Here is a 14,328-nt window from a genome sequence, read left to right as displayed (position 1 = left end):
TTGCAGTAATCTACTGTTTTAACACAAGAGGAAATGAATTTGAAGCCTCTTCATTTGCATTTGCAGCATACCAGGCACTGCTGGCATGAAAGATTGATGCCTGTGTGTGTCTTCTGTCTTCTCCTAACAGTCTACACACTTTGCTAAGTCCAACTTTAATTGTGAGAAAGTTTGACTTTGTTAGAAAACATTTAATATTAGTGATGGGTAAAATCATGCTGGAACCGATACAACTTCTGAGTTACATCAACATCATTTTCTAAATGCATCTGAGGTAATTATGTCAAAAAACACCACACGTATAGTGGAACAGTTAGAGTGGTAAATGGCTTACCCAGGTATTGGCGTATGTGAACTGAGTTTATGTAGAAGTAGCTGTAAAAGTGGTAATGATGTTCGCTAGCAATATTTATTGAGGCTTACTACATGACTGGCATATGATGTTAAATACTTTACATGCATTATTTCATTTATTCTTCATACAGACTCTATTTAGTAGATGAAGAAACAGCTAATTAGTAAGATAAAGTATTCCTCTTTGCCCAAGTTTACAAACCTGGTAAAGCTATGATTGGAACCCAGATCTGTGTGACCCTATGGCCTTAGTTATCAATAACCACCACAAAATAATATTTCTCATCCATGAAAGGGGAAATGATTCTGTAGTGGTAACCGACAATCCTTTTTATCCAACGGGCAGATGTTAATGTTAAAATTGACATAGACCTCGAAAACCACTAAGCATTGTAGAATACTTATTATTTTTCCAGACTTAACTTTTCTGGCTAAGATGTGAGAGGAATCTTTGGACATGGCCAAAGGAGAATTCCAGAAGTGAGACACCTCCTTTTCAGTTCTTTCCAGCTGGGTCAGAGGTCTGCTGTGATGACTCAGGCTATGCAAGAACTTGGAATGGACTCACAGGCATACTTCTACATTTCAGACAGATCTGACTGTGGGGAGAGAACTATGACCGGGGAATTTATACCTAGCTACAGCCAGGACTTTCGGCACAGATGCCAGTAAAAGAACTTCTGGTAGAATATAACTCTTCATTTAGAGTCATTCAACAAGTATGTATTAAATTTCATGCACCTGAAATTATGCCAGGTGTTAGGGCTATGAAACTGAATAACCTATTAAGACCTCAGGCCTGTGGAGCCAAGTGCTGGCATGTCATGGAGCATGCTCTGTGCAAGACACTCTTCTTGACGCTTGACATATATTAACTTGTTCAATTCTCACAAACTTATGATGTACAGACTAATGTTCTGCCTCTTTAATAGTTGAAAAATCTGGGAGGCTGGGTGCTTAAGAACCTTGCCCAAAAGTCATACAGCTGGTGATTAAGTGGCAGAGCTAGGCTTTGAACTTAGGTTGTTTGAGTCCAGAGCCTGCATTCTTGACCTCTTCTCTAAACTCCCTATTTTGTGGAAGGAGACAGAAGGATTAAAACAATTATAATGTGGGGCAATAAGAAAAATTACAGATGTATGTACCCAGTGGAATATTAGTAGAGGAGAAAGTGATGAATTCCACTTGGTGGGGGGAATAGCATTCCGGGAGGGGTGCCAATTCAGCAAAGCCTTCACAGCAGATGTCCACAGCTACTGGGGACAGCACTGGAATTAACCCAGGCAAAGGCATGGTGGTGGGAATGGGCATGTGTGTAGTTTGTTATGTTCTCTGCATATTTCAACAATAGCAAAAGAATAGGGTAGGGGAGTCAGGAGATGACTGCATAGCAGTAGGGCAAGCTCAGATAGAGGGAAAGGTCAGAAAGAAGAAGAAATCATTTATTTGACTTGGACACACCAAGGTGGTTTTATGTAAGAAATAATGAAACAGGTTTTGGAAAGGGGAGAGAGCAAATAACCTGATTTTATCTTTTGAATCTGTTGACAGTATGGAGAATAGGTAAGGAAGGAAAAATCTAGAAGTAGTGAGTCCATTTAAGAGACTATAATAGTGCCAGTGAGAAACCAAGGAGATGGAGGTAGGAAAGGAGGGATGAGAAGAGAAATATTTTTACATTTTCGAGGTCAAGTCAATAGTTAATTCCAAGGTGGGGGGGGGGTGGGGCTTGGGGAGGTTCCTTTATCAAGGGTAAAGTTTGATTCTTAAGAAAGTCTAAGTGGTTAAAGTCAGCTCTAGACTCTTGCTTGGGAACACAGACTTATAGGGGCTCTGCAATTTTAGATGCACAGAACCCGACTGTGGTTAATAACTAATTCTTGGTATCATCCTTTTTCACCTTCCTTTGTGTAGTGTCCAAAGCCCCTACTGAAGAAAACAGCAATGCTTTACTTTGTTGATGATTATTGGTTTTGTAATATATCATACACAGCCCTAGAACACTTGGCCCATGACTCGGGAAGGCCAAAGACAGATGATTACTAGTATTTATAATTATTGTTATTTTATTATTATTATTATTATATTTTTTATTGTCTGGGGATTGTCCCAGAGCCTCATGCATGTTAGGCAAGCACTCTACCACTAAGCCACATCTCCACCTCTCCACTGACAGATTACTACCACTTGGTGTTCCTGTACCATAATAATAATCTTCTATCCCATTTAACATATTTCTTAATGTTCAAAGATGGGTAAATTACCCCGTTTTTAAGATTGGTTGAGGAAATCAAGAACCAAAAGCAAAAAAAAAAAAAAAAAATGCCCACAACCTCCCTTAGGCAGCTGGCACCTGCTTTTCTGCTTTATTACCGTGACTAAGGGGTCAGTCAGCTCCTGGTCCTACAGAGCCTGAGATGTTGGGCACAAAGCCGGCTCAGCTAAGGGTGAGGCCACAGCTGGGAGGATGACTCACGCTGGACCCAGAAAGAAAACAAATGGCCTCAGAAGTGTGGTGGTTATGGGGTATGGAGGAGGACTTGGAGAAGGGCCACTGACTTTTCCAGGAAGTTGGTTCGTGTAATAATTCTGGTGGGAAAATATTAAGGAAAAAAGAGTCCACTTACTGATACAAGAAATCAGATCATTAAATCTTTCCTTAGGAAAGAGGGGGTTTTCCAGCCCACGGAAATAGAGCTTCAGAACACCAGCCACTGAGTTAATATCATGGTTACTCTGGTCATCAGCCAGAGGATTTTCACCTAAAAAGCAAACAAACAAACAAAAAAAGAGAATATGTTTTTATGTACACACATTGCTATATATATATATATATATATATATATATATATATATATATGAATTTTTTAATTACGCTTTATGAAAGATTATATGGTACTAAAATTAAAATAATTGGTTTAGATATCCCACCCCATGATTAACCTAAAAATAGCGGACTAAAATAAAGCTTCAAAAAAAAAAAAAAGTCTTCAGCTACCAAATACTCCCTTACAAGTTACCCAAATCTTAAAATAAAATACTGTGGGATTTATAATTTTACCCAACATCTTTTAAAGTGAAAATCAGTAATCTTAGTTTGACATGAATTCAAAAAATACATTCTGTGTTACTTATCCTACTGGGAAAAAGACCCAGTAGAGTTTTGTCTGGCTAAGCTATATAGGTCAACAAAATTTATCACAAATATCAAATATAACTTCCGAACACCTACAAGTAAATAAACAGGTGCCTCCCCAAGTGGCATGATGGTGTTCATAGTACATTTGAAAGGCACCTTGAACACTGGAAGATTCTGAAGCCAAGAGAAGGAATCTGAAAATGTCCCCTTAATGACACCTCCCAAAGAACTTTATGAAAAGTTCATATTTTAAAAACATATCACAAATACAAAATTTTATTTTTCATCATGGTAAGCAATTTTAAAATATTAGGAAATTGGGCTGGCTAGCCCACCTCTCTGAGAATTAAACAGATAAAATCCTTAATAAGCTCAACATAACATGCAGCCTTAAATCACAGGTCTAGATTTCACAAATCTACTCTTTCTAAGGTTCACACAAAGTGGATTTTGGATTCTGACATATTGTTTGCCTTTTGGGGCAGTTTATTTTCAGGAACTTGTTGTTCCTTTTTTTCCCTCTGCTTGTAGGGCTGAAAAATCATTGAACACAAATTCACCAGAATTATTATCATTATTATTATTGTTTTTGGCCCACTGTGAGAAAACTTCAGCCCAACAAATTACAAACTAATAATTAATACCAGGGGAATTTGCAAGGAAAAATAATAGAGCATCTGCCTGCTGTGGCTGGCACAGGAACCCGATGCTTCACTATGTTTGAACCTATCATTCTGAATATGGTCAGTATGGGAGGGGAGGTTCTTCTGCTCCTATGCATCATGTTGGCCAGAGAATTTTGAACTAGAAAAAAACAGGATGGCCCCAAGTCTACTCTTCAACTTCAAATTTTAAATGGTTCTATACCAGGTCTAGGCAAGGGGAAATGAGACAGAGGGAGGGAAGTTGGGAACTGTGGTAACTGCTCTGCATTTCACCTTAACTTCTAAGCAGATGAAAGAAAGTAAAGATGTACCCAGAAGTAAATGCATTTTAATTGGAGAACATTAATGAATAATTGCTATCTTGAAACGAGTTAGGCATTTTCACAGATCAAGTCTAATCCTCACAACAATCCTATAATTTTGCATGTGAGGAAACTGAGGCCAAAGTAAAAACTGAGTCACTTGACCCAAATCCCATGGGACTCCGATTTGATTCTAGGTCTTCCTGACATGAACGTGTAGGATTTTGCTGATCATAATGCTCTCATTAATAGTTCAGTAGAATTTATGTGACATTCAATTATGATTACAAGTAAGGAAACAAGAAGGGTCACAGGAAGGAGTCAGGGATGGTAGTGAGAGGAAGGGGAGAGCTCTTGAGGAAGGAAGGAGAGAGGGGGCAGCTGGGAGGAGCCATCTCACACACCTTCTGTGTAGGCCAGGACCACCCTGCTTCTTCTGGAACCCTTTCAGGTGCCACCTTTGACACACATCATGGGGGATCACTGTTAGTCCTAAACCACAATGCACAGCTCATATGCTTTTCTACATTTAATAACAAACACATGACTTGGGCCTGTTCCTCAGCTATTCTGAATAAATTCTGACCCTAGCATCCACCCTGAAGTAAAGGTTTTGAGGTTATACAGAGTGAGTTTACCACTGCAGGACAGGAGATGACAGCTTCTTAAGCTGTTTTATGTTTTGCTTATAGGTATGGACATACAATTACCTCTCTCAAATGAATTTTTAATATCATTGACTTCCACCTGGGAGCCAGACACTCTGAAAATCCCTTGATGCTGAAGACCTAAAGGCAACAGAAGGCAAAAGAGAATGAGACACTCCATCACATCCTGTAGGTCTCCTTTTCCCAAGAGTTCAATGTAAAGCACAAAGAAATTTTCACTAAAACACTGCTGGTGATAATTTTTTTTTTAAAATAAGAATTCTGTAGTTTAAGGCTTACCATAGAGATTGATGAACCGAATACAGCTTTCCACAATGAGGGGGATGACCTGTCCTGAGTCCTGGTAAAGAGATGGAAATCAGTGAACTTCAAAGGAGAGATCTAAATCACACATAAGAATAAAGCTCATGGTTCAACAGTAATTAGAGTTTTTCTATCCTTTTAGATTTCCAAATCCACCCCCTCTAAAATATACAACACCAAAATGAGTGAATGAATGAATGAATCAATGAATAGTGAAAGGATTTATATTTAAGCAAAGGTATATTTCTGTTCTGAAGCAAACTACATTAAATACATTTAACACAAGAAAGCAACACTGGCTTCAACTTAGCCTTCTATGTCTAGAGATGTCAAAAGCTAGCTCATCTCTTTTACTTAGGCTTACAAACCAAAATGAAGAACTCATTGTTTGAAAGAGTTCCCGACACAAGTGGTCACTCTTTGATGGACTTTAAAGGAACACTATGCATCATAATCATAGCACCTTAGAACTGATTAAGTTGCACTAGTCACCAAATAGTGCAACTTAAAGAGTCACCTTCCAGCCATCTCTCTGCCACATTCCAGAGAATTTGCCACCTGCATGATGAGTTACAAAAATAGCTTCCACGGTTACAAATGCCTGCTATAGGAACTGTTTCACAAGTAATAAAAATGTCTCATGTATTTACTTAGTTTGCATCAGAACCTACTCATCCTTTTAGAAGACCCTTCCTATTTTTCATGTTTTAAGGATTAAGGAAAAAGATGACACAAATGTCCATCCCATTAGATCTCATTTTCTTAGGAAGGAAGATTTTTTTTTCCTATTTCTTCAAGTCTTGTAAAATAGTCACTCACTGCCTTCAACTGAACATATGTGAATTCTGAATATACTTTAAAACACACAGAGGGTGACAAATGAGATGAAGGAGCTGTTGCGGCCACAGTTAAAAATGTATCAATGCCATGCACTCCGCAGAGTTAAATCGAGTTACTGAGTATGGAATTATTCTTCATGTACTTTTAAGACTCTGATCTTTCAGGAATTAGAACTTTAAAGGAAACATGGGATTAAAAAATGATTAGCTGACATAAGGCCTAATTCATGAGGAATTTTATTCTGAAACACAAGAAGAACTTGTTCTTGATATATTAGAACAATTCAGAATCCACGAACCTTTCCAATTTAGCAGTGGGGGCAAAGATTGGGAATAATACAGATCAGCAATTTAAGCTCTTTACTATTTCTGGAACGGGTAATGCACTTCTTAAGGAATAGTTTCATTTTAAGTTTTAAGACAATCTAATCAGTGTATAAACCAGTTAATGGTTCAATTACTTCTGGAGCCTGCATTAAGTTTCTCTGATTAGTTAATTTGTTTTAGGAGCATACATTTTATTAATTCCTTAAAGAAGAGCCTTAAGAATAAAAGCACATCTTCATGTGAACTAGTTGGCTTAAGAACAGCAATGTAATTACATTAAACTTTACTCAATACCCACAGGGATTTTTCTTTAAAACACAAACATGTTTTAGTGGGAATAATTGTCATATGAACATTTCATGTAACTATATAAAATAAAAGAGCAATAAATATTTAAACATAAGTGATGGAAGGAGAATATTAGTTTACACCTCTGTAGAACTTAGTATCAAAACAAAAAGAAAAACAAGGAATAAAAGATTATTAAAAGAAAAATGTTTGCAGTAAGAAATTTCTAAATGAAATGTTTATGTATTATCTAAACATATTCTTACCTTTACAGTCACTCGGGTGATTGGAATTTCATTCAGATTAAAGGAATTTTGTAGTCAAAAAGTAATGAGCATGTTTGAATTTAATTTCATGGGTGACATGAAATATTTTCTAAGAAGTGAAACCATCAGTGGGCTGCATTCCAGCTGCCATCCAAACAAATCTCTTTGGGTCTCAGTTTCCCTACAGGAAAAAAAATGGCTTTGCTCTTGCAGCCTCACAGCAGTACTGAGGAGATCTCAACTGGACAAGCACTTTTCAGATGCTCAGAGACCTCTGCACCCTTCTCCATGTTATAGTCACTGCCGAAGAAGTTTCCTCAATCCATCATCCCAGATGGTGGAGAGCTCACAGAGGTAAATTCCCACAACTGCTTTGCTCCTTCTTTAGTACCTTAGTTTGGCTTCTTTTAGCAATTCTTAGTGGAAAATCTTTTAAAATATGACGTGCTTTCCTATCATCTTAAGCATCCATTCTCATAGAGCATCAGCAAATATGGCAGAATCCTATAGCTGCTTTCTTGAGCTTTCCCGTATTCTCTTTCCCTGCCAGGCCATCAGCTGCATATCTCGCTGCTTTCATTTTATTGTTTCCCTCTCTCCATCTAATTTGCCGCTGCTTATATGCCATGGGCTGGGAAACTAGATAATCAAATTTGACAATAATTTTACATTAAATTAGAGCCAATAAGGCTCTTCTAGGTTTAAAGCTCAAGGCAATGGATTTGTGATTGCTATTTAGGTTGCTCAGTGGCTTTTTACTTAATTTCAGGGTTAGGGCTCATTTTCAAAGCTGCTAGTGGTTTCCAATCCCTCTCCCTTTCCATGTATGATGTATCTGTCTGTCCATAGACACGGTGCATGCACATACTTTTTATTCATTAGCGCATATATTCAGTAGATGAGATATATTTTTAAAGAAAGTAAATGTCTATAACATGACACAGATTTAGTCTTCAAAAGCATAGCAGTGGCCCATGATATAAAATGTGAGCTATGAAGGAGAAAGCTCCTTTTGTGTGTGTATGATTTACATTAGGATCCATAATCTTTATTAAATGCATTTTGGTATTTAACATTCACTTTCCCTAATAAAAGCCCTTGACCTCAATTTGATACATCTTCCAAACACATAAATGTGAAAACCAAGCATTTATCTCCTTTTACTGGAGGAGACTATTCCTCTTATACTGGTGTTCCTTCTTAAGTAAATCTTATTTATAAACCTGTAGAATTTCCAACTGCAAACATTTTTCTCTGAAAGCCCTTAAAAACTCGAATTAAAGCCAAGCAGGAGTAGGACTTGGAAATGAGACCAGCAGCGAGAAAGGCCGAGCCCTCACTTCCCTCTAGCACTATACCTGGTGCCTCGCGTGCGAGTTCCTTCGTCCTCGGCTAGAAGCATTATCAGAAACACAGATGAAAAAGAAGACAGAGAGTAATCGCAGCAGAGATACAAGACACAGACCACAGGGTCTTACAATTGATCCAATATAATTTATTCCTCAAGTCATCAGAAGTCAAAACTCTCGCTGTGCTTCAGAGCGAGTCTAACAAATGGATTTTAAAAATATATTTTGTGCCATCTCATTTACATGAGGAAAAATAAAACATCTTATCAGGTTTCTTGTTTCCCTTTTTTACAATTTATGGCTTTTTTTTTTTTTTAAATAAAGAAGAGAGCTTTCTCTTTTGCTCACACGACAACACCCACATTTATTTCCTCTTTTGAAGGTATCCAACCCAAATATTCTTTCCTCTCTGACTTCAGGAAATATTATATTGATTTTCTGGGAAAGCAGAGAGCCCCAGGATAGACTCGGACATAATGACCTGCCCCCCTTTTATGAGAGGCTGAGACCATTATAGTGAGAAGCGTGGAGATCAGCCACCCAGATGGCTGGTGCGGTACCTTGACGAATGTTTCCAAATCCCCATTAAACAACTTAGCATTATACTGTGAGCGGGGTCTGGACTTCCTGTGTTTCTGGGGCTTAGGGGGAACATTTGGAGGCCTAAGGGAAGGGAATATAATTACTGAGCATGGCAGAAATCAAACAATAAATGAAACACCCGAAGGTCACATCAGAATTACAAAACATGGGATCTTGGGTTCCTTCCCCACCCCCACCCACAGGAAAAAACAGTCCCACCCCTTCCCATTTATTTACTTTTACTTATGTATCAAAAAACATATAAGCTATTCCTTTAGATTATGTTTTCTTATAGTCGTAGCTGGCATTTGTTTGCTAGTTTATTTAAAAATGATAAGCATTACCAAATGGAATATGAACTATTTGGGCCAATGTTATAATGTAGGGTTCTTATTATTTGGTTTACAAGTCACATAGTAAGACACAATCAGTGGTAAAAATTAGGGTTCTCATACATCCCCAAATGAGAAATTAAATATAAAATTTTTAGCTACAATATAATTTTTCAGTGTAAGTAATATCACATCTGTTCAGTACCCCTTAAGTATTAATGGGATTTTATGTTAACTATTAATGGGTCACAAATGAGGAAAAAAAAAATAAGAGTTTGCTGGTTCTGACTGGGGACACAGGCTCAGATGAATAATTATTCCTGTAGAACAAATTGTCTTATCACCTAAATATTTGTAGATCATGAGGATGCACTCATTTATGCTGTTCCGTACTCTTTCCATCTGTCTGTCTGCCTGCTTTGGTGGGTAAGCCAGTCTATCTGACATATGCACATGCAGGGCACAGGTACTGTATTTAGAAACCCTGCACTGTAATTGGAGGGAGGCACTCTTTTTCTGCCTTCTCCCTTTAGAGGAAAGAGGGACAGGATTACCTGACTCAACTTCTAAATCTGCACAGAAAGGAATACATGGAACAAGAGCCCCGTCACCTCTTTCCAGATATTCCAATTTAAACCTCTTAAACGTAAGGTTTCGAGGACAATGCACAACACAGTGGGAAATAATGCAAAATTCTCCATTAAACAATAGACTGTCTAGGAAGAATCATCTTTTTAATTCATTTTGTTCAAATTCAGAAAGTCTAGTTTAGAAACCAAATCCCAAAAATTTATGTCGAAGCTCAAATGGCTTCAAAAAGTACTACCACAGCAATCAAGAGATGCAGAGGAATGAACCTGCTGAGAAAGCCTTTCATAGCTAAATTCTAAGACTCTCCCAGCAGGTGGGCTTAGAGGACTAATGCAGCAGTACCAGAGGTGTCACAGTGTCTCACAGCCCAAGAGGAGCCTTCTCAAATATGTAAAAATGAATATGGAAAATTTGATCAAGCAGCAAGTCATGATCTACCACAGCTGAAAATTTTTGAAATCTCTTATACTCTAAATTAAGTGCCACTCTTGGGGTAAGAAATCTGGTAGGTATGAAAAAGCAAAACAACTAACCACCAAGGAGTTTAACCATATATATTTGATTTCACCCACATTTTCACTATTTTGTAAATGTTTTAAAATGTAGGTATGGTGAAGTCAACAGATCAAGAGATGACATCATCATGGATGCAGCAGCATGGGTTGGGAGGCAGAGGGAGCAAGGGGGAAATGTGGGTAAGAACCATTGTTGTGGTTTGCCCGGGGAAGGAAGGGGAGAAACAGGATCAACAGGTTTCAGAGAGGTGGATTTGAATAATTTCCATGGGCTCTGTGACACTGTGACTATCCCTAGTCTATTCCTGGCCCCGAAGCAAGGGGAAACAGTAGTCCTGGGTGAGAATCTGATGAAGGAGGTGGACTCTAATGTGGACTCTGTATTGGCTGGTAAAGACCTGACTAACTGGGAGAGGCAGTCCCTCCAGACTTGGCAAGGACCCATGATATCAAAGCATGACATACAGAAACTGGAAAACATAATTATTACAAGATTCAACAGAGCTGTATGTTTGGTGATATCTGGAGTACCTGTCGAAGCTAAGAGGATCAGAATTTGGTCACTGATTCGTGAGATTACCAAATTCTGTAGCTGGAGACAAAGCCTCCAGTGGCATTGGATATTTGTTCCTGAATGATTGGAAGACACAAGGCAATCGTAGCTGGAGCTAACAGGGATGTCTTGATATTTCTACTAAAGACCTGCAGATTGTCTGTCCCAAAGGTTCTAAAGTATGAGATAAACGTGAAGAAACTAAAGTTGTGAGAGGGACTTGGAATAAAATTAACTGCATGAATACCTATCAAAGTCAATTTCTTGGCAGAGGTGCAGAATAGGGTGCCCACAGTTCTGGTTCCACTCTGCCCATATCAGGTGAACAGAGTCAAGGCTATTCAGCTCCCAGCTGCCTGACTCATTTTGGCTCTGTGCCTATCACACAACTTCGACTTCCTGGCAGTTTGATTTCCTGAATGGGTTTGTCCACATGAGAGGAAGTATTGTCAGGTTGATGTGAATATCTAGCTTATTTGGCAATTACAGTTTTTATTGCAAAATACTACATTGGAAGACTTTAAATATTTTTAGTTGCTTACATGAGTCATAACCTAGAAACAGCAGGGAAAAAAATGATGGTCTAAAGAGATAGTATATGTAAAAATTATCTCCATAAGCTGCATACTACTAGCAGAAGCAATATTCCTCTTTGTCACTGACCAACCAAAGAAAAACCTCAGCAGTTTTTTTTGATAAGTTTAGAAAAGTGAGTAGCTTTATCTTTCCAGTTAATTCACCAGGAAGTAAGAGGAACTTCCTTCTGAATCAATTGTCTAACAGTATAGAACCTTGAAAACCAAATTGCCAGATACACCAATGTTCTAAAAACCTCTTACTTCAAACAGAACAAAACCGAAACAGCCTTCAAAAGTCCAAAGTCTTGCTATCAATTAGAATAATTTCTGGCTATTGTACAAATGGTACCATAGAAACATAAAAGCAGGGACAAGTGTTCTCCAATCCAAATCAGGATCAGCTTCCAAAATGGCTTTTCTTTCCTAACAGTAACTTCAAAATCCTTCTATGAAAGGTAAGGGGAAAAAAAAGCAATGGGTTGTAGGTGTTAGAAGTTCAACTTAAAAAAAACAAACAAACAACAACAACAACAAAAAAACAGGGATTGAACCCAGGGACACTTAACCACCGAGCATCATCCCCAGCCCTTTTTAAAAAATGTTTTATATTTTGAGATGGGGTCTTGCTAAGATGCTTAGGGTCTCACTAAATTGCTGAGGCTGGCTTTGAACTTGTGATCCTCCTACCTCAGCCACCCCCAGCCACTGGATTACAGGCACCACCATGCCCAGCCAAAATTTCACTTTTTAAAGTGAACCATAAAGGGTTTAGCAGAAAGCTAAAAATCCTGTGTTCAATATTGTTCTACTTTTTATCTGACATAAGACAAAGTAGAAGCATAAAGGAACTAATTTTTTCTTTTTATTCCCTTCCTCCCTTCCTTTTTCCTTTGTTTTTTTCTTTTTTATAGGAGTAAGTATTGAACTCAGAGCTTTGCACATGCTAGGAAAGTGCTCTACCACTGAGCTACATCCACAGTCCTTTTAAATTTTTATTTTGAGACAGGGTCTCACTAAGTTGCCCAGGCTGGCCTCAAACTTTCCTCCTGCCTCTGCCTTCCAAGTAGCTGGGATTATAAGCATGTACCACCCAGCCTGGCTGTAACTAATACTTTCTACTTACTACTGCGGTAGATATACATATCATATTATATGTTAACTAAATTATCAAATCAAAAGTCTTGTCATAATATTTTTAAAAACTTAATGTGTTTGGATTAGATAAACCAAACCTGTTCAGCTGAGGTCTTTGATACTGGTTCTGCTTATTAAAGAAGATTTAAAGTTCCACTGGGAAACCCTCAGATATTCTAGAGTGTATCTAATCTGGTGAGAACCCCAAGTATTTGATTCTTGTTAAATAGAAAAGGAAGTGAGATACATTATCAATTATAATAAAATATCTTCCTACCTTGTAGTCATATATTCAGCTCTATGACCTGCAGAAACAGAAAATAAAATTAGTAAATTCAATGGAATCAGTAGAGTCGATTTGATAGTCTTTTATATCATCTGTCCCTTATTTTTAGATACTGAGTTTTTAACTTACACATTTTATGGTAGCAAGCATGAGTATACCATATAAAGGTAGACAAATAATTCAAAGTCAATATTGCATGAAATTTACACAATTTTAATTAATTCTATAGATGAGGTAAACATTTCATCTGATAATTTGAGGTAGTTTTTTTTTTAACAAGAATTAGCTACTTGACTGTAATTTTAAACACAAAATAAAAATACAATATATCCAAGATTTGCATGTTAGTTATTCTGTCTTGAATGATATTTGGGGAGAAGTATGAGGTCAAACAGTTGAGACAACTCCATTTCCTTTAGACAAAATTGGTATTCTTTCTGTGACATGAAATCAGGGCACTGTAAGAGAAGTTGCATTCTCTAAGCAGAAATGACATTTGCAGATAATAATGTACAAGAACATTAAATTATACTGCATTCCAGCAACTTGAAAGCTAAAAGCCTTTCATAGAGTTCTGTCACTTAAAGTAGGAATTGCTTCTTAGACATTTGGGCTTCTTGACTTGTTTTAAATAACAGGGCTGAATTTTCATAGCACTCACATGATCTGCTCTAATTTCAAGCTTATATGTGTCAATGGCTGCTGTCTGCTCTTTCTTACATTCTGGGTGGAGAAGAGGTTTGGGAGAGCTGAACCATTCAGCTGGTTTGTTTGCAAAATGATGATTGATTCTGAAACAGCTTGAACATATAGCTGGCAGAGGAAGGTCATATTGCAGCAAAAATGGGTGAGCTTGGGTCATTATAACATAATGCAGTGATTCAGACTTATAGGCAAGGCCTTATAAGTATATGATATATAATACTTTTGTAGTGCAGATTCACATTGTAGAGAAAGCTGACTTCTTGGGAATGGTGGATGAAGACTCCAGGCTGTAACAGAGCCTGCTGCTCTATCTGCTCTTGAATAAAAAGTGACATGAAGTGTTTGATTTTTATCTAGTGATTAAGCAGGGGGCAACAGATAATATCAGAGAACACCTTTTTCAACATAGATAGATTTAGGTTGCTATAAGTGTTGACAGAATTAGTTCTTGGCCAGAGTTGGGTGGAAATAAGGGGGAAGGGAAAGAACCTGATTCCTCTTCCTCTACCTGATTCTGTCTTTTAACTATAGGTCCTTTTAGGTTTTATTTTT

General features: G+C 37.7%; 1 protein-coding gene across 2 annotated transcripts in view; it reads right to left on the bottom strand.

Moving 5' to 3' along the window:
* Srgap1 (SLIT-ROBO Rho GTPase activating protein 1) overlaps positions 1-14,328 on the bottom strand; it is a 291,780-nt gene that overhangs the window by 48,807 nt on the left and 228,645 nt on the right. The window contains exons 11-15 of one of the 2 annotated variants that reach the window (XM_046430664.2): positions 13,063-13,090; positions 9,061-9,163; positions 5,408-5,468; positions 5,171-5,248; positions 2,982-3,116 (exon numbers count right to left, since the gene is read on the bottom strand). In XM_046430664.2, the coding sequence (XP_046286620.1) occupies positions 2,982-3,116; positions 5,171-5,248; positions 5,408-5,468; positions 9,061-9,163; positions 13,063-13,090 (405 nt within the window). Of the gene's footprint in view, positions 1-2,981; positions 3,117-5,170; positions 5,249-5,407; positions 5,469-8,509; positions 8,544-9,060; positions 9,164-13,062; positions 13,091-14,328 lie in introns of both variants that reach the window. The other variant, XM_046430665.2, reaches the window with a different exon arrangement.

Source organism: Marmota monax, unplaced genomic scaffold (genome assembly GCF_021218885.2).
Source record: "Marmota monax isolate L192 unplaced genomic scaffold, Marmota_monax_Labrador192_F-V1.1 WCK01_AAM20220418_F8-fsc00056, whole genome shotgun sequence".
Classification (NCBI taxonomy): Eukaryota; Metazoa; Chordata; class Mammalia; order Rodentia; family Sciuridae; genus Marmota; species Marmota monax.
Note: the sequence above shows the minus strand (reverse complement) of the source record. Positions and strands in the feature narration are given on the sequence as shown.